A 21,911-nucleotide genomic window follows, 5' to 3' on the forward strand; every position below is an offset into this window, starting at 1 on the left:
AAGTGTCACACATGGCTGAATCGATTAACCAACAAATATAATAATTGTCCTTTTTAGGGGGGTTAGGTGGCGCAGTGGATAGAGCACTGGCCCTGGAGTCAGGAATACTTGAGTTCAAATCTGGCCTCAGACATTTAATAATTACCTAGCTGTGTGGCTTTGGGCAAGCCACTTAACTCATTTGTCTCACAAAAAAACCTAAAACAAAAAAGCCTAAAAAAATAATTGTCCTTTTTCTAAGTGAATGTTTTCAAATAAACATATTTTCTCAAACTATGAAAGTCAAGTTGAAGTCTTTGCAAACAAAGGACATTATTTAGATAATATAGAATGGAAAAGCTGTGTCTACCTAATAATTTATGCAAACTTTTGAATTCTTGTTTACTATTCAGATAAATGCCCCATAGTTGCTAAAAATATTTCCCATTCCCCAAATGGATTTGTGTTAATAAGAAAAGATCTGAAGAATATCATGTATATCATGTATAGTTTATGCAGATTGAAAATGCAGAAATAAAAAGTCAACTGGTTCAACTCCTATATTTTATAGATGAAAACAGTAAAGCCTAGGGAGGTTTGTTTTTTTGCTCAAGGTTTCATGGTTAACAAAGACTAGAGGAGGAATTTCCAAGGTTGACCTTGAACTTGAAATGCAGTATAACTTTCACTGTCCTACTCAGGAGATTTTAGATATATTATGTTCTTTCCTAGTCCTATACTAATAATGTTATGTTTTAACAGAGTTTGCTTTCATTTGCATATCATTCCCAACAGTGATTCACAACCTGAGGGGTGTTGAGTTGCTACCAAGGTTTCCTGAATACACAGATGTACTGAACATTGTTATTTTGATCTCTCTTTAGCTCCAACAAAATAAGCAAACATACTGCATGCATAATCTGTTTTGCACATTATATACATGTTTGCATTGCTATTTTTAAAATGCATGTAGATTCCTTTGTGATTAAAGCAGTACAAGTTCATTTCAAAGTGATGCTGAATTTATAACAGTTTCTATCATCATGTATTTTAAATATAAGTGGATAGGAGTAATATGAGAGGGTCCTGAACTTTTATTCATATTAAAAAGAGATCTTCGTACTTGAAAAGGTAAAGCATCTCAGATTTGCTGTTTAGAATATCATTTCTCCCAGCTCAAATGATACTGACTATTAGGGGCATTTTGTGTGTGTGTGTATGTGGGGGGGTTGCAAGGCAATGGGGTTAAGTGACTTACCCAAGGTCACACTATTAAAATTATTAAGCGTGTGAGGCTGAATTTGAACTCAGGCCCTCCTGACTCCAAGGCCAGTGCTTTATCCACTAAATCACCTAGATGCTCCTATTGGGGACATTTCTACAAAGAAAATGACCTGGTAAAGTCTAACATTGATGCTTTTGGAGAAGGCATCACAAAAGCAAGATATATTAAGAAAGGTATGTACTGGAAACACCATCCAATTAATGCTATAACGTCTTCTATGATCCTTTGACTAAAGCCAGTAAAGGGAAAGTTCAAAACAAAATGCTGAGAGAATTAGAATGGGGTATCAAATAAGTAGTTTGGCTAGGGTCAAGGATTCATAGAGTCTCCAATAATGTCTGAGGATACCGTATGCAGAGACCCCATTACTAAAGGGAATTTAAAAACACAAGTAAACTACTCCTCTCCAAACTCTGAGTATTGCTCAGAGCTGCTGACTTACTTCTCAAGTCAACTGAAGCCAACATGGAGCCGGCTTCAGCTGCCATTAATAGCAATGCTGTGGCATTATCTGTGTCTATGTTCTTGCCCCCTTATTGGAAATGACAGAATTAACAATTTGTTAGCATTTATGAAGCATCTCCTGTATGTTACATCTGGCACTGTGCTAAACTTTGAGAGTGTAATATTTTTTAAAAAAGGAATAATGCAGACTCTCAATGAGCTTGCATTCAATTAGGAGAGATTAGATGTATGCATGGACTCATAAACATATGAATGCATAATTATGTGATTATATCATTTTATAAATAATACATATTAAAATGAACATGCACATATGTATATGACTGTTATCTATCTATATGTGTTTTAAATATTGCATAGAAAGAGAGAGAAATAGAGAGACAGTCAGAGAGACAGAGAGAGAAGACAGGGGGAGAGAGGGGGGGGGAGAGAGAGAGAGAGAGAGAGAGAGAGAGAGAGAGAGAGAGAGAAATGGGCACACTTGTAGAGCTAGAATAAGGCTTCTATTTATCTTAGTTTGGAGCATTTGAGTCTGGGTTTTATTCAATATTGCTTTCATGTTCTGTGCAATTTTTTTCTTCAATGTTTCTGGGTATTTGTAATGGCTTCTTTACCACTTTTCCAGGCACATCTTCAAGTAAATTATTGCTAAAGATACATTTGGGGTTTGGGATAGTTTTGGATGCCTAGAAATAATATTTCTAAAGCCAGGATCCCAGTAAATGAGTACTTGTGACTATGTCAGTCTTTTTATAATTATATTGATGATCAGTAGGCTGCTCAGTCCACCTTTTAAGACTGAAAGTAGCATGAGGTTAGTGTTTTCATTTTCTCCAATAAGATGATACATTGGGCACTAAAAAGAACTTGATTGCACATAAAGGTCAATCATTATCTGTCCCTAACTCTTCTCTCTCCAAGCAGAAGGTGGTGCATATGTCATGCTCAATCTATTTTCATAGGCATAAGGATAGGGAGAGAAGGAAATCATCTAGGAGTCCAATCTGGACTAAATTATAAATCAATTTGAAGAACTGAGCCTCTAAAGAAATTCTTTGGCAGTGCAAAATGAGAAACCTATTTAGTTTCTAATGACACGTTTCTAGAGCACATTACTTTTCTGGGTATCTATCAAACCCAGCTTAGAATGTGCCTCTGATCCATGTGAGGGTGATCAATAAATTAAGAAAGAATAGTAAAGCCAGGATAGTAGCTGTGATGAAGATGAAGATGATCATTCCAATGTATATACAATATTTTGAGGCAATTGAATGGCTCCGTGGATGGAGTGGAGGCCTGGAGTCAGGAAGAACTGAGTTCAGATCCAGCCTTAGACACTATTAGCTGTGTGATCCTGAACCAATCATTTAGCTTGCTGGCCTTTAACTAGTGGAAAAGGAAGTGGCAAAACACTTTAGTTTCTTTGTCAAGAAAACTACCATAAGCAAATTAGAAGAGCATGGAACAGTTTACATGTCAGATCTATGGATAAGGGAAGAAGTTAGGACCAAACAATATGCATGATGATGGTTGTCCTTCATTTTCAAAGACCATGATATCAGGGAGGTGATGCCATGACAAGCATATGAACTAGATTTGAGTGAAGAGGAGTTGTGCTAAGTCACCAGCCTCACTTTCTCATTCAAAGCGTTCTGGGTCCAGTGGCCAGATATGAATCAGGATGACTGCAAATGGCCCTGGATGGGAGGCAATCAAGGTGAAGTGACTTGCCCAAGGTCACACAGCCATTAACCGTCAGGTATTTGAGGCTGGATTCAAACTCCCATCCTCCTGAATCAAACGCCAGTGCTCTATCCATGGTGCCACCTAGCTTCTAATACAAGATTTATTGAACATTATGAAATATAAAATGGATAATTTTAAGTATATAAAGTTTAAAAAAGTTTTTGTACAAATTAAACAATGTTATCAAAATTAGAAGAAACATAGAGATCTGGGAGAAACGTAGATATCTGGGAGAACATTTATAGCAAATTTACGGTTCAAATTTCTAAGAATGCAAATCATTCCCCAAATGAAAATGGTTAAAGGGTTTAATACAGTTGTCAGACCAAAAAGTCAAAGCTATCGAGTCATATGAAAAAATTGCTCTCAATAACTTTAGATTAGAGAAATTCAAATTAGAAAAAGTCTGAGGTACAATCTCATAGTTCTCAGGTTGGCTAAAATGACAAAAAAAAAGGAAAATGGTTATTGTTGGAGGGTGTGTTGAAAAACTGGGTCACTAATGGCACTCTTCATGGAATTGTGAACTGATCCAACTATTCTGGAGAGCAATTTGGAACTATACCCAAGGGTTATAAATGTATACATATATTTTGATTTAGCAATACCATTGCTAAGTCTTTATTCTAAAGAAATTTTAAGCAAAGAGAAAAGGATCTATTTGTACAAAAATATTTATAGCAGCTTTTTGTGGTAGCTAAGAATTAGAAATTGTGGGAATGGCCATCATTTGAGGAATGATTGAGCAAGTTGGAGTATGTGAATATAATGAAATAGTATTGTGCTATAAGAAATAACAAGCAGGATGATTTCAGAAAAACCTAGAAAGACTTAATGAACTAATAAAAATGAAGTGAGCAGAACCAGGATTATATAATAACAGCAATAATGTACTCTGAAGAACTGTGACTGTCTTGACAGTTCTCAGCAATTCAATGATCCAAGACAATCCCATAATGCTACCTGCCTCCACAGAAAGTATCTGTATTATTTGAATACAGATTAAAGCGTGTTTTTTTATCTTTCCCTCTCTTTTTTTCTTTACCTTTCCTTCTTTCTTTTCTTTTTTTTTTTTTGGTTTAGTTTTTGCAAGGCAGTGGGGTTAAGTGGCTTGCCCAAGGCCACATGGCTAGGTAATTATTAAGTGTGAGACCAGATTTGAACCCAGGTACTCCTGACTCCAGGGCTGGTGCTTTATCCACTGCACCACCTAGCCACCCACCCCTTTCCTTCTTTCTTTATCTCTCTTTCTCACTCTCACTTTTTTCTTGCATAAAATGACAATTATAGATATTTTAACATGATTCCACATGTATAATCTATTTCAGATTGCTTACCATCTCAGAAATAGGGGAGAGGAGGAAAGGAGGAATAAAATTTGGAACTGAAGTCTTAAAAAAACTCTAATAAATGTTAAAAATTCTTTTCTATATATAATTGTGGAAAAATGCAATATTCTTAAAAAAGAAACCCCCATAGAGAATATTCTAGAAGGTCATGAAGTCATGAATTAATGACTAAAGTACATATTTTACACACAGATATATAACAAAACAATATAATATTTTAAGGTATACAAAGTACAGCATCTGCATTACCTCATTTGATCCTCCTAGCAACACTTTTGGTCAGCCTGTAGTCAGAGGGATTCAGATTCTTTATCTGAAGAAATAAAGATTGTACTTTGGAGGTCCCTTCTAGCTTGAGGTGTATGATCCAATGACATTCTTATTACCCCTTTATACAAATAAAATGAAAGGGATTCAAGGAGATTAGATAATTTGTGGAGGGTCACAGGGCTAATAAGTTTCTAATAATGATACTTGATATCTATGTCTCCTAGAGTTTGATTCTGTCTCAGAATCAGATACTAGTTGTCTTGTCCATGTTTCACTATTTATGGGAATTTTATCTATCTATATTTTATATATGTATGCCTACAATACACATATGCATAACTATATGCATTGATATATGATCTTAAAAAGACCTTACTAGTTTCTCAGCTTCTTTTCTAACCCATGAAGATACCAAATCCTTCACTTTTCCTATAAAACATGTGAATGAATTAACAATTTCTTCTTTCACATATGACAGACATACTTGAAACTCAGGTTAAAAGGAAGCATCACCTTAATAAAACATCTAAATATGGATTGCATCATATCCTTTCTCATATTCCCAGACTATTTCCCATCTTTTCCTTTTCATAACAACTTAGTGAAAGGTTTTACCAGAGCAGACAAGCATGAAATTAATTTTCCATAGAAGCTTATTGATACTCAGAAAGCTTGCTGGTCAATAATATCAGTGTAAGTTCCCTTTCTGATATCGCTTTTCAATTTTCTCCCTTTTTTTAAGTTGGGGTGGGGGGAGTTTCACCAGAACCATTTATACCATCTAAGTAAATTATACAAACTAGGAAAAGGGTGAGAGATGTTCTCAGTTAATCATTTATTAAGCACCTACTGTATGCCAATGTCTGTGAGAGATAAATTCAGGGAATACAATTATGACAAATACAAAAAAAAGAAAAAGATGCAATCCTTGCCCGCTCAAGAACATGGTAATCTAACATGGAAAGACTATATACAAATAGAAACTGAAAATAAGATGGAACATGAATAGAAAGTGTGGGGTAGGGGGTGCAATGGAGAAATCTAATGGGGCACAAAATAATGGGAAATGAAGAGAGATGGCAAGTTAATGTATTTTCTTTAAATGAAGATTCTAGGAAGAGCTCTCTCCACCCTCTAAGAGAGAGAGAGAGAGAGAGAGAGAGAGAGAGAGAGAGAGAGAGAGAGATTTTTTGAATTTTGCTGTCAAGCACTGCATTGCCTCACCAGATGTTCCCTCACCTGCCTTGGAGGGAGGAGCTCTAGGCACAGAGGGTACTAAGGTATGAATTCTAGGACTGAAATGATTTTACAGGATGAGAGTTTGGGAACATGATAGAGAAGTTCAAAAGAATGAATCCAAATAAAAATATAAACCCATATAACACATATATACAAATATACACATATATATGTATACACATACGTATACACATATGTATTTTTTATTTTGATATGTACACATATACACACAAATTTGATTATAGCATCTCTAAATCTTTCCATTTCCAAAAAGTGTGATTCTTTGCTTTCTCTCCTAACTAGTGTATTATCCAGACAACATAACGATCCATTTATACACTGGCTACATAAAGTTCACAGCATGGTGGAAAGGAGTAGTGCATTAGACATTACTTTGAGGTAAATGGAGTACAGAGATTTTTTTTGACTGCCATGGTAAGTTCTATTTTGTTTTTTTTAGAGTTCAGAACCTTCTATATCTTAAATGTCCAACTAATCTTAATTAACAAATTTTCCTCTTATTTTCGACACATCTATGTTTTAACAATTTGGCTTTAATGATAGCTAAACAAATAATTAATCTTTGTTTCAAAATCCTTAGTAATTTGTTGCTGCTTCTTCAAGGACACAAAATGTTGTTTTTCTTTCTCTTTTTTCTTCAGAATCACAGAAGAACTGATCCGTTTTTTGTGAGTCTGGCTTCCCATAAAGGTACATAGCAAATATATCAGCTCACTGCATTTGTCCATTTCTAGCCTTGGTTAGAAGTTTTTCAGAGAGGGAGCATCATTTCGCTCAACTCTCCTTTTAACCCAGTTCAATATAAAATCGTCAAAACAGCAATGAAAATATGTAATTTCAGTCACAGTGCTCATTGGTTGATTAAACATTAACTTTAAAATCCTAAGAAAGATTGGACACTTGCTCTTTGACTTGTTGACCTATCAACCTTAAATTGATGTTAATGAATGGTAATGGATAATCATCATCATCATCATCATCATCATCATCATCATCATCGTCATCATCATCATCCTTATCAGCTCTGTAGTTCCACCTTCTTAGACCTGGGATGGTAGAGACCTAATAGATCAACTAATAGTGTTATTATTTCTTGGGCTACTATGCAAAATCTTCATCTGAAGTGTCTCTTTGTTTTTGTGTCAACATCTCAAAACAGTGAGTTACTCTGGTTTAGAAGCCACTGAGATGACTGCCCACTCTCAACATCCCACTGAGAAGTCCAACTAATTAGCTTATTAGCAATAATTGATTGAGGTGGATCATCTTTTTATAATAACCACCATTCTCTGGGATTATTTTGTGAAGAGATGAGTTGCCCAATCTCTTAGAACCATTACTACTAAGCCTATCAAATTTTCACTCATCTGCTCATTTATGTGCCCCTTGAATATAAATGGTTTTAGCCAAACCTTGTTATTTCAAAAAGGTCTTAACAATGAACTTGGGTGTAACATTACTTTTTATATCTTTCAGTGCTCATCTGGATTGAAGCTGAAGTTGTGTTTTAAGCCTACTTGTATTTCTTCTCTCAGTTAAGAGATAGGTTGGGGTTGTGAGTATCTGCAGTCTCTTCTCAGAGACTCTAAAAAACTACCCAACAAATCAGTATGTAGACATGGCTCATACTAAGTACATCAACAAATAAACCACTGACATCATTGCTGGTAGATTGGTATGCGTGTACCAAGCAAACCACACATTGCCTCCACTAATATTTTTGTTCTGGTATCAGCATGCCTAACATTTTTATCAGTGTGTGTGGTTAAAACATTAAGGTAAGGCATCTAAATACCATCCAAAGCTTTCATTCCTTTAAACCAAATACTTTCAAAGTCTCTGCTTTGAATCTAAATAGATCCTGAGACAAAATCTTTTTTTTTTTTCTAAGAGGAAGTCTTTACACTAAGATAGGTTTCATTATATTTTAGCAAACATGGAATCTTTCTAGTTTCTGCCTAGCTATACTTTTTGAAGTTGTCAGTTACCATTGATATGTGGCTTCTATTCTTAATGACTCTTTCTAGAGACTAAAAAGTTTGAAGGGTTCAGAGAATTTTTGACTTATCTCATCAGCATCCTTTAGCATTACCTTATTGGAAACAGCACTGGCTGGCAGCAGCATTTGCTTGAGAGCCAAAGGAGGACAAAGTGAAGATTCAATTGGTAATTTTGATAGAGGAAAACTTCTACCATGAATATCACTGGTAACATTAGAGACTCATTCCTGATTCCTCAAACACCCCTAGAACATTGAGGGAAAGATGTTGCACTAGGATCTAACACCACTCATATGTGAGAGTGAAAGTTGGCATAAGGATTCTTGGATCATGTATGGGCTCCCTATGCAAGGTACTATTTTTTTAAGGTTTTTGCAAGGCAAATGGGGGTTAAGTGGCTTGCCTAAGGCCACACAGCTAGGTCATTATTAAGTGTCTGAGACCAGACTTGAAGCCAGGTACTCCTGACTCCAAGGCCGGTGTTTTATCCACTACGCCACCTAGCCGCCCCTTGCAAGGTACTCTTGTTGGCAAAAATAAGACATTAAAAAACTGAATTCTACCAGACATGGGATGGCATAGTGGATTTAGAAAACACTTACTTTGGATTTGGGGGTATAAATTTTGACTTCTCTAGGTAGCATTTCTTTCATTTGGGAAAATATTTTCACTACTTGGGAACTCATTCTCCTCACCTATAAAATGAAGGAATTGAACTAGATGAAGTTTTATGACATATAGGACATGAAATTAATTTTTTAAAAAATTATTGATATGGGGAAACTCCTTCTTAAGGGAACTCCCTCAATCAAAACAGATCAATTCTGCAAACTTTCTAAGGCTATCCAGGGCCACAAGGTTAGTAAGTGTTAGAAGCAGGACAATTCATGTTCTATTCAAGTCTTATGGTATTAGAAATTTTTGTTTCCATTTTCCTTTATTAGCAAACAATAATGAAAATAATTCTGAACTAGGAGTCATAGGGCTTATGTTAGATTCCTGGATTTTAATTAGTGACTGTGTGATTTTGAATAATTGACTTTACATCTTTGCATCTCGATGTCCTCACTTGTTAAATGGGAGGTCTGGACTACTTGTTTTTAAGTCATTTTCAGTTGCATTTGACTCTTCACAAACCTATTTTGGGTTTTCTTGGCAACGATATGAGTGGTTTGTTATTTCTTTCTCTACCTCATTTTACAGATGAGAAAATTGAGACAAATAGGTTTAAGTGACTAGCTCAGGATTCCACAGCTAGGAAGTTTCTGAGGTCATATTTGAATTCAGAGAGTTTTCCTACCTCCAGGTATAGCACTCTATACACTGTGCCACTAAATTGGCCAAGTATTTGCTTTGACCAGGATGTCCAGACTTGATATCTTCTAATGTTTTCTCCAGACAAAAATATATGATCCCATGGTATGAGATCTGATTTCTTTTGTTTATTTTATATTTTCCAATAAAATATAAAGATAACTTCTAACATTCATTTTTGTAATATTTTGAGTTAAACATTTTTCTCCCTTCCTAACTTCCTTATTCCCTTCCCAAGACAGCAAATTATCTGAAATAAGTTATGCGTGTACAATCATGTTAAGCATGTATACATTAATCATGTTATAAAAGAAGAAAAGAGAGAAAAAACATAGGAAAGAAAAATAATAAAACCCACAAATTTTAGAAAGTGAAAATAGAATGCTTTGGTCTGCATTCAGATGCCATAGTTATTTGTCTGGATGTAGAGGGAATTTAACATAAAAAGTTTTTGGAGTTGCTTTTGGTCACTTTTATTGAGAAGAGCTTAGTCCATCATGATTGATCATCACACAATGTTACTTTATATATATATACTGTTCTCCTGGTTCTACTCTACATTCAACAATCAGTTCATGCAAGTCCAGGTTTTTCTGAAATATGCCTGCTGATCATTTCTTACAGAGCAACAGTATTCTATCACATTCATATACAACTTGTTCAGCCATTCCCCAATTGATGGACATTCTCTCAGTTTCCAATTCTTTGCCATCATAGAGAGCTACTAAAACAACTTTTGTACAAATAGATCCTTTTTCTCTGTTTTAGGATTTCTTTGAGATAATGACCCAGTAGAGGTATTGAAGGATCAAAGGGTGTATGCACAGTTTTATTGCCCTTTAAGCTTAGTTTCAAATTGCTCTCCAAGGTAGTTGGATCAGTTCCACCAATTCCACCAACAATGCATTAGTGTCTCAGTTTTCCCACATACTCTTCAACATTCATCATTTTCTTTTTTTCCCTGTCATATTAGCCTTTCTGATAGTGAGGTGGCATCGCAGAATTGTTTAAATTTGCATTTCTCTAATCAAATGTAATTTAGTGCAGGGCTATCCAACCTTACTTTTAAAAGTTTTTATTGAAATAATAAACGATATATTATGATTTGCCAATATATTGAGAGTTCTGTGGTAGTTCTGCTTCATTCATTTAGAGTATTTTTTCATATGACTATGGCTTTAATTTCTTCATATGAAAATTGCTTTTCATGTCCTTTGATAATTTATCAGTTGCAATACCTTGAGTTCTTGAAATAACCCTAGATCTCTATCCCCTCCTGTTATAGATTCTCTTCTTCTCTCAGCTCCTCTCCCTCTGCCATCTTTAGAGTAAAGAAATTGCTCAGGGCTATTTGGCTTGCTATCTTCTCTGGAATCTACAACACGTGCTTGTTTTTGAGCACAAAAGGGATAGGTTTGAAAGGGAAGGCAGCTATCCATTTTACTATCTAGAGAGATAAATTGGGGGGTGAATTCAGGAGGGAGGGGATATTTATTATTTACATTATTGGATAGATAAGCTTATGCAAAACTTTAAGTGTGAAATTTCTGAAGGGCTGATGGAAAGAAGAGAAGGAAAGATGCAAAGGAAAATAACTTCCAGGACAGCTAGGTGATGTATTGGATACTGGAGTCAGGAAGACCTGAGTTCAAATCCAACCTCAGACACTTAATAATTACCTAGCTGTGTGACCTTGGGCAAGTCACTAAAACCCATTGCCTTACAAAAACAAATAAAAAGAAAGAAAAAAGAAAATAGCTTCCATCCATGGATCAAGAGCAATGCAACATATGTATCTTACTAAAACTGTCATAAGTACCATAGGCTTCCTGAGAGATCTTTAGAGAGGAGTCTTTTATTTTTAAAGGTAAAGTTTTGATCAGTGATCTTACAGAAAATTCCCCAGCTCTCAGAAGGTGATTCTTTCCTTTTAGCCGAGTTCAAGCTCAGGTCTCAGTCTTGTCAACTATCTCTAAGTGTCTACTGCCCTCAATATAGTCTTTTATCTCCTCTTTTCCATGCATTAGCAATATCATTGAATTTCCATCAGCCTCTTCCCTTTTCAACCTCTTTTTCTTACCAATATCAAGCTGATATTCCTAAATTACTCATGACTGTTTCACTCAAGCAACTTCAATTGTCCTCTGATAATTTTTAATGAAATCTAAATCTTTTCTTTAACATTAAAAATCCTTCACAATCTGGGTGCATTCCATTACACCAATTATTCTACACTATCTCCCTCATAAATCTAGAACTTCATAAATCTAGAGTTCACTTGTCCACAAATACACATGCCCTCATTGGGAGAATCAATATTCATAGAGATTGTCCTGGAAACATTTACACTTGGATAATACACATGACAAGAGTACCCTTTTGTAAGAGCAAAACACAAGAAGATGTGACCAGGGCACTTGCCTACAAGGCAACTCTTGCATCCAAATGCTGTAGTGCTTCAGTGATCCTGTAAAATTCAACCTATACCATCTATCTCTATCTCTATCTCTATCTCTATCTCTATCTCTATCTCTATCTCTATCTCTATCTCTATCTATATCTATATCTATATCACCTATATCTATATAATTCATCATCATGGTACTTCATTTCCCACCTCCAGGTCTTTTAACCTTACCCCATTCCCACTCCCTCCTCAATAAATATCCTCACTTAAAATCTCTTAACTTTCTTCAGATCCCATGCACCATACACTAAGCAAGTTTTTTTCAATTCCCCAACTGCAAGTAATTCCCTTTCCCATAAATTATTTTATATTTACTTTTGTATGATGAATGGGTTTTGGAAGTATTTGACACATTTTTATACTGTTGATAGAACCCAGAGAAGATATATTCTCCACATGGTTGGCTAGGAATTCACTTAATTTGGGGGGATGATGGGGTGTAGGGGCAACTTGGTATAATGATTGGAGCAGGAGATTCAGAATCAAGAAGACATGGGTTCAATCCATTCCAGATAATTACCAAGTTGGTTTACCCAATGTAAATTGCTTAATACCTCTTAGTTTTCTCATCTATAAAATGAGAATTATAATATCTACAATGTGACATTACTTTGTAAGACTTAAAGAATTATATTAATATTAATTTTTATTATTTCCATTCACACATTTCCTTACCTGTGTATATTGTACCTGAATCATAGAATTAAGCCTTTTAAGAGCAAAGGATATTGTGTTCTTGTAATTTTTACCAACAGTCAGTATACTGCATATCACATAGTAGGTCTTCAATCTATACTTGGTGAATTTAATTGAACTTGATATGTAGCTTTTTTTTTTGCAAGGCAATGGGGTTAAGTGGCTTGCCCAAGGCCACACAGTTAGGTCATTATTGTGTGTCTGAGGTTGGATTTGAACTCAGGTACGCCTGACTCCAGGGCTGGTGCTTTATCCACTGTGCCACCTAGCCACCCCGATATGTAGTTTTTATAACCTTTGAGCTAAGCAAAATGACCTAGTCACATGAGGTGTTCATACAGTCACAATCGACAAGGTTTAGAATAGTGAAGGTATTAAAAAAATTAAACCCTTCTCCTTCTGCAGTTGGGGAAAACATATTCCCCAGAGTATTAGGGAAAAACAAGTAGATTACGTCAACTCTGCCATCAACCTTTGGGGAAGGCCATTTGAACATTCTGCTTGTCAGTTTGCTCAGCTATTTTGCTTTTTAAAGTGTGTTGGATGAAATCATCTCTAAGGCCCTAAAGAATTCTGACTTTCTAAGACTTGGAGGTACTGAATTTGTAGATATTACACAGCACAGAGGGTTCCAAACTTTTCCAATCTCTATAATCTTTGATTTTTTGTGAAAATGTCCTATACTCCCCATTTAATATGTAATGAAATAATTTTGACTTTATTATATATGCAAATAATATATAAAATAGAAATCAATTTATTTCAATAGGATAATATAGTTATTTAGCATATATACCCTGTATCTCTTTGACAAGGTTTTCATGTTTTCTGATGGTATCTGTACCCAAACTTGGAAGTTCTAACACAAAAAGTGCAGCTAAAGTTGGGTTCATGGTGCCTTTGAATCTGATTACTATTGTTACTGAAGAGATGGATTCATGGTCTATCCATCTTTGCAGAGTTTTGTAATAAATGGTCTGTTCTTTCCTTACAATCTCTATTCACAGATTAACTTTTGCATTATAAGTGTTGTATTCAATAAGAATCTCCTTATTTCTGATTGCTATACATCAAAATGTTTCCCAAGTATCATCTAGAATGTTAGATTCTAGTTTGAAGCTATGAAGAAAACATAGAAAACTGTAGTCTGCACAATTTAGTCTAGGAATTAAAAGCCTTTAATTTTGTTATTTAACCAACAAATCTATGGCTGAGGCATTGTAGGATTGCCAAAAAGCTAAATGAAAAGAGAAGTTCCCATCCCTGAGAAAAATTTACTAATCATCCAGTATTCTGACATATACTAAATATGGCTAAAAGAAATGAGACAGAGCTTGTCTTGAAGAAGAGAGCTTACTAACCATAGCATCACCAGTCAATGGGGAACAGAGAATTGGAGAATTTTGAAATTATCAAAAAGACTAAAGCCATCTCAATTAGAGAAGTTACCATCTGATGGAGAGTAGCAAAGAGCTAACAAGTAGGGAACAAGTCAAGTAGGGAGAAAAAATGAAGTCATCTGAAGATGACAATCGTGCAATATTGATTACCAGAGTTGTTCATAACTATGTGTTCCTGATCACTTGTCTTCTTTTTTATTCTATTCCACAATGGTACTTTGGTCATTCCATTTTAAATACACCATTCATGACCCCCCCAGCCATTTATTTACTTTTTTAATTTACTCTTAACATTATACATATGTGTAGCCATGAAAGAATGAATTTTAGGCTAACGAGAGGATGCTGTGTAGTTATTTTTTATTATAATATAATATATATTAAATTCAATGATTTTTAAAAAAATAATTGCTTTTTGCTACTTTTTTGTTTCCCCCCATATTTTGCACAGTGCCCGAAATACAGTGGATATTTAATAAATGTTTACTGACATTAATACTTTTGAAAGGTCTAGTCATGAGGAAGTCTGACATATTTATATATATATATATATATGATTATATATTCAATGATTAAAATGTAGCAGTGAAGTCTTAGAGAAAACAAGGTTATTTCATTTTGCATTTCTCTCAAAAATCATTATAATCCTACAGTATTTAAAAATATATATCTATATATAGATGCTTAAAATTAAGTAACATTACCTATATATACACCTAAATATATACTTGGACTTTCCCACAATTTACATACTCATATATTGGAGACAAATAAGTAATTTTGAATTAATGCTCTTAGGTATAATGATAAACTTCCCATTCAAAATCTGGGTATTATTTCATTTATTCGTCTGCATGTACTCTCAGTAGACATTAATTGCTTACTGCCAACAAAGTGTCTTTAGGTACTGGGGAAGATAAAAAACATATAGTCCTTTCTCCTTATGTCCCCTAGGAACTTATAAGTTTACTATCTAGTTGAACATTATAGAAGAAGGCAACATTTTCCTGAATAGCAAAAAGTGCCATTTCTTCAAGGACAACAGTAACATGTTTTTATAGCAGGTTTCTATTTAATAATAGGATAAATTGGGAGCGAAGATGGTGATATGAAGCTAGGTAGTTCCCAGAACTTTCCCCAAAACAACTTTAAATGAAGTCTCTACACAGACCCTAAAGCTACAGATGCCACAAAACAGAGTGAAACAGGTTATCAACTTAAGATATAATGGAGGAACTTCAGTAAAGATCTGTCTCTTCTGGGTAAAAGGAGAGGATAGCCTTTCTTAGGCAGGAGAACTAGAAAGTGAATAGGAGGTTCTTGGTCACAGGTCAAGGCTCAGCAAGCCAATATTACAGCAGGCTAGCTGTGAGAGGCCCATTCCCAGCAAAAAAGACATAGTTCATGTCTTGGAAATACTGATGCAACAAACACGACTAAGTTGAGTTATCCTAAGGCTGGGAATAAAAGCATTACTAAGACAACTTGGAAAACAGAAAGGCAGGAAGTAAATATCAGCCCCAGCAAAAAGAGTCCCTGTGTCCAGGATCAGAGTGCAGCTATCAAAATGAGCAAAAAAGAACAAAAAAAGTTACTATTCTGATAAATATGATAAAAACATCATCTCAGAAGACAAAATACCTACACATGAAGTCTCAAATGAGTTTATGAATTGACCTCAACTCCAGAAAGACCTCTTGGAAGACCTCAAAGAAGATTTTAAAAACCAAAGAAGAGAGAAAGAAGAAAAATAGAGAAAAGCATTGAGAGCCATGCAGGAAAATAAAGAAAATTGAATGAAAAAAATTAACTCCTTTAAAAGAAAAAAAAAATGACCAACTGGAAAAAAACATATTTCATTAAGTAAAATCAACCAACTGAAAAAGGAACATAGTTCATGAAAAATAAAATCAGCTAACTGGAAAAGGAAACATAAAAGGCTAACTGAAGAAAATAAAATCCTAAAAATTAGAATTGGACAGATGGAAACTAGTAATGACTCTATGAGACACCAGGTCTCCATCAATCAAAACCAAAATGTTGGAAAATAGAAGAAAATGTAAAGTACTATTAGGAAAAAAAAAGATTAACCTGGAAAATAGGTACTAGAAAGATAATGTACAAATCATTGGTCTACCTGAAAGTTTAATTCAGAAAAGCACCCTGAAAAATGTCTTTTCAGGAAATTATCATGAAAAAAATCCTAGAACAAGAAGACAAAATAGTCCTTGAAAGAATCCACTGATCTCCTCCTGAAAAAGATCCCCAAATAAAAACTCCAAGAAATAGTGTGTGCAAATCTGGTTTAAAAATTTACAGAGCAAGGACTTTATGAAAGGGAGAATGAAAGTAAAAGTAAATAGTAGAAAGTTAAAGTTAAAAAGAAAAGGAAAAGGAAAAAGGGCTGTAAAGTAAAAGGGAGGAGGATAAGGAAAAGCATTACAGAAAGAAGGGTTGATTGAGAGATAGCAAACAGAAACAAAACTTTGGTGAGGGAGGGTTAAGTGGAAAAGAAAGAGAAAAATATAAATAGGAGAAGATAATAACATGGAGGGAAAACAGAGTTAGTAATCACAACTGTAAATATGAATGGAATAAACTCTCCCATAAAATGGGAAAGAATAGCAGAGTGGATTAAAATTTACTAGGATTCTACATTGTACTGTTTACATGAAACAAAATTGAAGCAGAGAGATACATGTAGGGTAAAGGTTAATGGTGATAGAATATATCAGCTAAGGTCAAAAAAAGGAATCCTGATCTTTGCAAAAGCAAAAATAGACCACATTAAAAGAGATAAAAAAGGAAACTACATCTTCTAGAAATGAAGTAATGCCGATATTAAGCATATATATGTATCAATTGATAAAGTTTCCAGAGTCTTGGAGGAGAAGGTATACAAGAAGTGAATGGAGATAGAAAGTAATATACCTTTTTCTCTTCAGTACTCGGTGCCTACAGAAAAAAATTGACCAGACATTAGGGCATAAAAACATCAGCATCAAATGCAGAAAAGTAGAAATAGTAAATGCATGCTTTTTCAGATAGTAATTCAATAAAAATTCTTGTAATAAAGGGTCGTGGAAAGATCATCTAAAATTAATTGGAAACTAATTAGTCTAATGAATGAATCAAATAACAAATCACAGAAATAATCCACAATTTCATCCAAGACAATAACAACAATGAAATATAATAATAAAACTTTTGGGATTAGTTAAAGCAGTTTTTAAGGGGGAATTTTCTGTGTAAATGCTTATGTGAATAAAATAGAGATAAATGAATTCTGCATACAATTAAAAAGGTAGAAAAAGACCAAATTAAAAATACTTAAATATTAAATTAAAAATTCTTAGAAGAAATTAACAAAATTGAAAGTTAAAAATAACTATTGAACTAATAAATAAAAACCAAGAGTTGGTTTTATGAAAAAAAAACCAAAGTAGATAAATCTTTGGTTAATCTGATTAAAAAAAGAAGAAAACCAAATTACTACCATCAAAAATGAAAAGGTAAACTCGATACTAAAGAGCAAGTAATTAAAATAATTTGGAGCTATTTTACTCAATTGTATTTCAACACATTTGGCAATCCAAGTGCAAAGGATGGATATTTACAAAAATATAAACTATCCAGATTAACAGAAGAGAAAATACAAGACTAAAATAACTTTGTTTCAAAAAAAGAAATTAAATCATTAATATGCTCCCTAAGAAAAAAAAATCTCCAGGGTCAGATGGATTTACAAGTGAATTCTATCAAACATTTAAGGAACAATTGCAATTTATATAAACTATTTTAAGACTAGATGAATTAGGAGTTCATTCAAATTCCTTTTATGACACCAATATGGTGCTGATATCTAAGTTAGGAAGAATCAAAACAGTCAAAGAAAATTATAGACCAAGCTCCCTAATGAATAGTGATGGAAAAATTTTAAATAAAATGTTAACAAAGAGATTGCAACACATTATTACTAGGACAATACCCCATGATCTGGAAAGATTTTTATCAGGTAGGCAGGGATGGTTTAAAATTAGGAAAACGATCAACATAATTAACCATATCAACAGGAAAATTAGCAGAAATCATAATGATTGTCTCAGTAGATGTTGAAAGAGCATTTGACAACATACAACCCCCATTACTATTAAAAACACTGGAGAGTACAGGAATAAATGGAGTTTTCCTTAAAATGATAACCATTATCCTTCTAAAACCACCCATATGCATTATATGTGAAGGGGATAAATAGTTACATTTCCAATAATATCAGGGGTGAAACAAGGATACCAGCCATTCTGGAGAATAATTTGGAACTATGCCCAAATGGCAATAAAACTGTGCATACCCTTTGATTCAGCAATACCACTACTAGGTCCACAATCCATAGAAATCATAAAGATTGGAAAAGTCCCACCTGTTCTTATTATAGCAGCTCTTTTTGTTGTGGAAAAGAATTGGAAATTGAGGGGATGCCCATCAATTGGGGAATGGTTGAACAAGATGTGGTATATAAATATTATGGAGTACTATTGATTTGTAAGAGATCGTAAGGGGTCGGAATTTAGAGAAGCATAGAAAAACTTATATGAATTGGTGCTAAGTGAAGTGAGCAGAGCTAAGAGATCATTGACCACATTAACAACAACATTGTGAGATGATCAGCTATGATAGATGCAACTCCTCTCAGCATCTCAATGACCAACAACAGTCCTCAGAAACCTATTATGGAAAATATCATCCATACGTGGCGGGGGGAACTCACTGAGCAAAGCATATCATGTTCATTTGGTTTTTTTCCCCTCTTAGTTCTAATTCTTCTTTCACAACATGACTGATGTGGAAATTTCTTAAACTTTCACAACTATTACCAGATTGTTTGCTGCCATGGGGAGAGGTGAGGGAAAGGAGGTAGCAGAATAATGTGGAACTCATAAACTTGGAAATGGATGAAAGTTGAAAACTAATTTTGTATGTAATTGGAAAATAAGATTAAAGAAATAATAGATCAAACTTGCATTAAGCTTTATTCTGGATATCCTTAAAGCTTATTAAAGTTATTAAATTTATATTATACCTTTCTTATTTGATCCTCACAATAATTTTGTAGATGTGTAAAACTAAGACTGAGAGAGGTTAAGATAAATGACTGGACCCATAGACACACAACTGGAAAGTGGCCTTACCAATTTCAGTGCTATAGCCACTAAATCAATTTGACCTTCTTATTCATAAATCTCTGGTATTTTTTTCTTCCATAACTGTAGAAAGTGCTATCTAATAAAACTAAAGAATAGATCTGGCTAGTACTCTTCCCCAACAGTGTTAGGGATGCATTGTATCCATGGTATTTGGAGATATATAGATGCAAACAGATATCATTGATCATGAGTTGGAAGATACTTTAAAATCCACCCCCTAAATTTATAGATGAGGAAACTGAGGCTCAGAGGACTTATGGGATTTTCCCAGAGTCACACACTATCAGAATAAGCATCAAGGTCAGGATCTGAATGCTGTTCTTGTTATGCCAGTCAGTGTTCTTTCCACTGATTCACACAACTCCCTCTGAAGCTATTTCTAAGCATTTCAGATATCATGTTCGTCATGAAGCCATTCCTCATCCTTTCAACTCCTAATGCTTCCCAATCAGTTCATCAAGATTTGTTAAGCACCTATTATTTTTAAGCACTTATCTTCCATGATATCTTCCATTTAATCAATTTGTTTATGTAGCCAGTTTGTGCAGGAGGTATATCAGAAGTTTTTTCTTTTTAAATTTTGATTTATTTAAAATTTTTCTTTATGGAGTCAGCTAAGCATTTCCTTAGTACATTAAAAAGATGATTGCACATTAAACTTCAAATTTATTATATAAAACTTGCTATTCATTTTATATATATATATACTATTATCAGATAATTACTCCTCCTTTCTGATTATCTATCCCTCTAGAGATGGTTACCATTAGAAATAAATTATACACATAAATACATGTATGTCTACAATGTTTTAAAACATATTTCTATTTATCAGTTCTTTCTCTGGATGCAAATAGCATATTCCTTCATATGTCCTTTGTAGTTAATTTGGGTATTTACAATATTGAAAATAATTTATTTGCTTAAAGTTGATCTTAAAACAACATTACTGTTACATTATACACTGGTCTCTTAGTTATGTTCATTTTTGTATTGATCTGTATAACATCAGGCCACTGGACACAAATGATTCCAGAGGAGAAACTGAGACTGTTGAATTAGCACAGTACTCCCCTCATTCAACTCTAAGTCATGTATATGTCATGACATCACCTCCCTGATGTCATGGTCTTCTTGGAGAAAAGGGGACAAGCAACAACAATAACGTTTACATGTTCTTGTCCCCCCCCCCCTTAGTTTGGGAGCTCATTGTGGGAAGGGATTGTTTCATCATTTGAATTCATAGCCCTAGTGCCTAGCATGGTGAGGTCACAGCATCTAACATGTGACAACACTTAATGAAGACTTGCTTATTCATTGATGAAATGGTCTGTCCTTTTTCATCCCTGAGTATTCAAATTCAACTAAGTTCTTTACCCTTGATATTAATTCTGAAGATTTTTTCCCCTCCCTGTCTATTGAGAAAATGACATGCAACAGCTTCCAGCTGGGGCAGATAACTTCAAGTTTTTCTCCTTTCACAGTGAGATCCCACTGTGAAAATCTCTAGTATAAAAACGTCTTAGTTCTGCAGTAAGCAATTTGATCCCAAAGATTAAAAACAGATTACTTTTAATTTTTGAGGATTGGCACATGCCAACTTGTCATTCCTTTTTAGTGGTTAACATGCTTCTATTGAAAGATGTGTAGGAGGAAACATAAGGGATGGCTTATGCCTCTTTAAAAATCTGGCAAGATAAAGATCAATAAATGTCTTTTTTTCCTTAAGACATCAAATTTTTAAAATAAAAGTTTTCATTTCCATCAAAAGATTAAATACAAGGTGTCAATGATATGATGAGAATTTGTTGAAAAAGAATTAGGTGAAGATGAATATTTCCTCCTCTATTCTTTCACAAAATTCAGGTCTTTGATCCAGTGATCAGGGAATGAAACTTACTCTGGAACTGTGTGCCAAAAGAATGACATCGAGGAGTCATCAAAATAATGCATCTCAACACCACTGCACTTTGGGATTCTAAAAATAGGAGTCAAGGCAAAAACTGAGATTTAACAGATCATTCCTGAGCAAAATTTGGGGAGAATGGGACTTTGCCAGGGTTCTAAAATCCAGAGTAAATGTTTCTTCCCCAAGGTAGCTTGCTGGAGTCATCATCTTAGTCTATTATCTTGCTATGTAGAATGACTTTGGTGCAGACTTGATTGCAGCCTTTCCCAATCAAGGTTCCTTTCCCTCTTCCAAGTTCCACACTCCTTGATGGCTATGACTGTAGCATGATGAACTTTTCACATATTTCTTTCTTCTGAAGCACCGAATTTGCCCAATATTTAGGAATTTCCAGTTTGGGTTTTGCTAAAAATCCCATGATGTCAATGATAGTTAGCACATACAGGTTATATTATTTCAAACTGAGAAAAATTTATGTAGGAAGACTTTCATTCGTTACAACCTCAGAGGTGTGGACCAGTGACATTTAATCAAGGATTAGGTTGGCTATAAGGGAATTGGTAGATT

At 34.3% G+C, this 21,911-nt stretch overlaps 1 protein-coding gene and 1 long non-coding RNA gene across 5 annotated transcripts in view; both read left to right on the forward strand.

Moving 5' to 3' along the window:
* Positions 1–6,752, forward strand: part of LOC141493643 (uncharacterized) — a 56,944-nt gene extending 50,192 nt beyond the window's left edge. The window contains exon 4 of the long non-coding RNA XR_012470268.1: positions 6,637–6,752. This is a non-coding gene — a long non-coding RNA (uncharacterized LOC141493643). The remainder of the gene's footprint in view (positions 1–6,636) is intronic.
* Positions 6,753–6,950: 198 nt separating this feature from the next.
* The window catches only part of ZNF385D (zinc finger protein 385D), a 978,888-nt gene continuing 963,927 nt past the window's right edge, over positions 6,951–21,911 (forward strand). For all 4 annotated transcript variants that reach the window (XM_074195714.1, XM_074195715.1, XM_074195716.1 and 1 more), the window contains exon 1: positions 6,951–7,044. In XM_074195714.1, the coding sequence (XP_074051815.1) occupies positions 6,966–7,044 (79 nt within the window). In that variant the 5' untranslated portion in view covers positions 6,951–6,965. The remainder of the gene's footprint in view (positions 7,045–21,911) is intronic.

Source organism: Macrotis lagotis, chromosome 7, assembly GCF_037893015.1.
Source record: "Macrotis lagotis isolate mMagLag1 chromosome 7, bilby.v1.9.chrom.fasta, whole genome shotgun sequence".
NCBI lineage: Eukaryota > Metazoa > Chordata > Mammalia > Peramelemorphia > Peramelidae > Macrotis > Macrotis lagotis.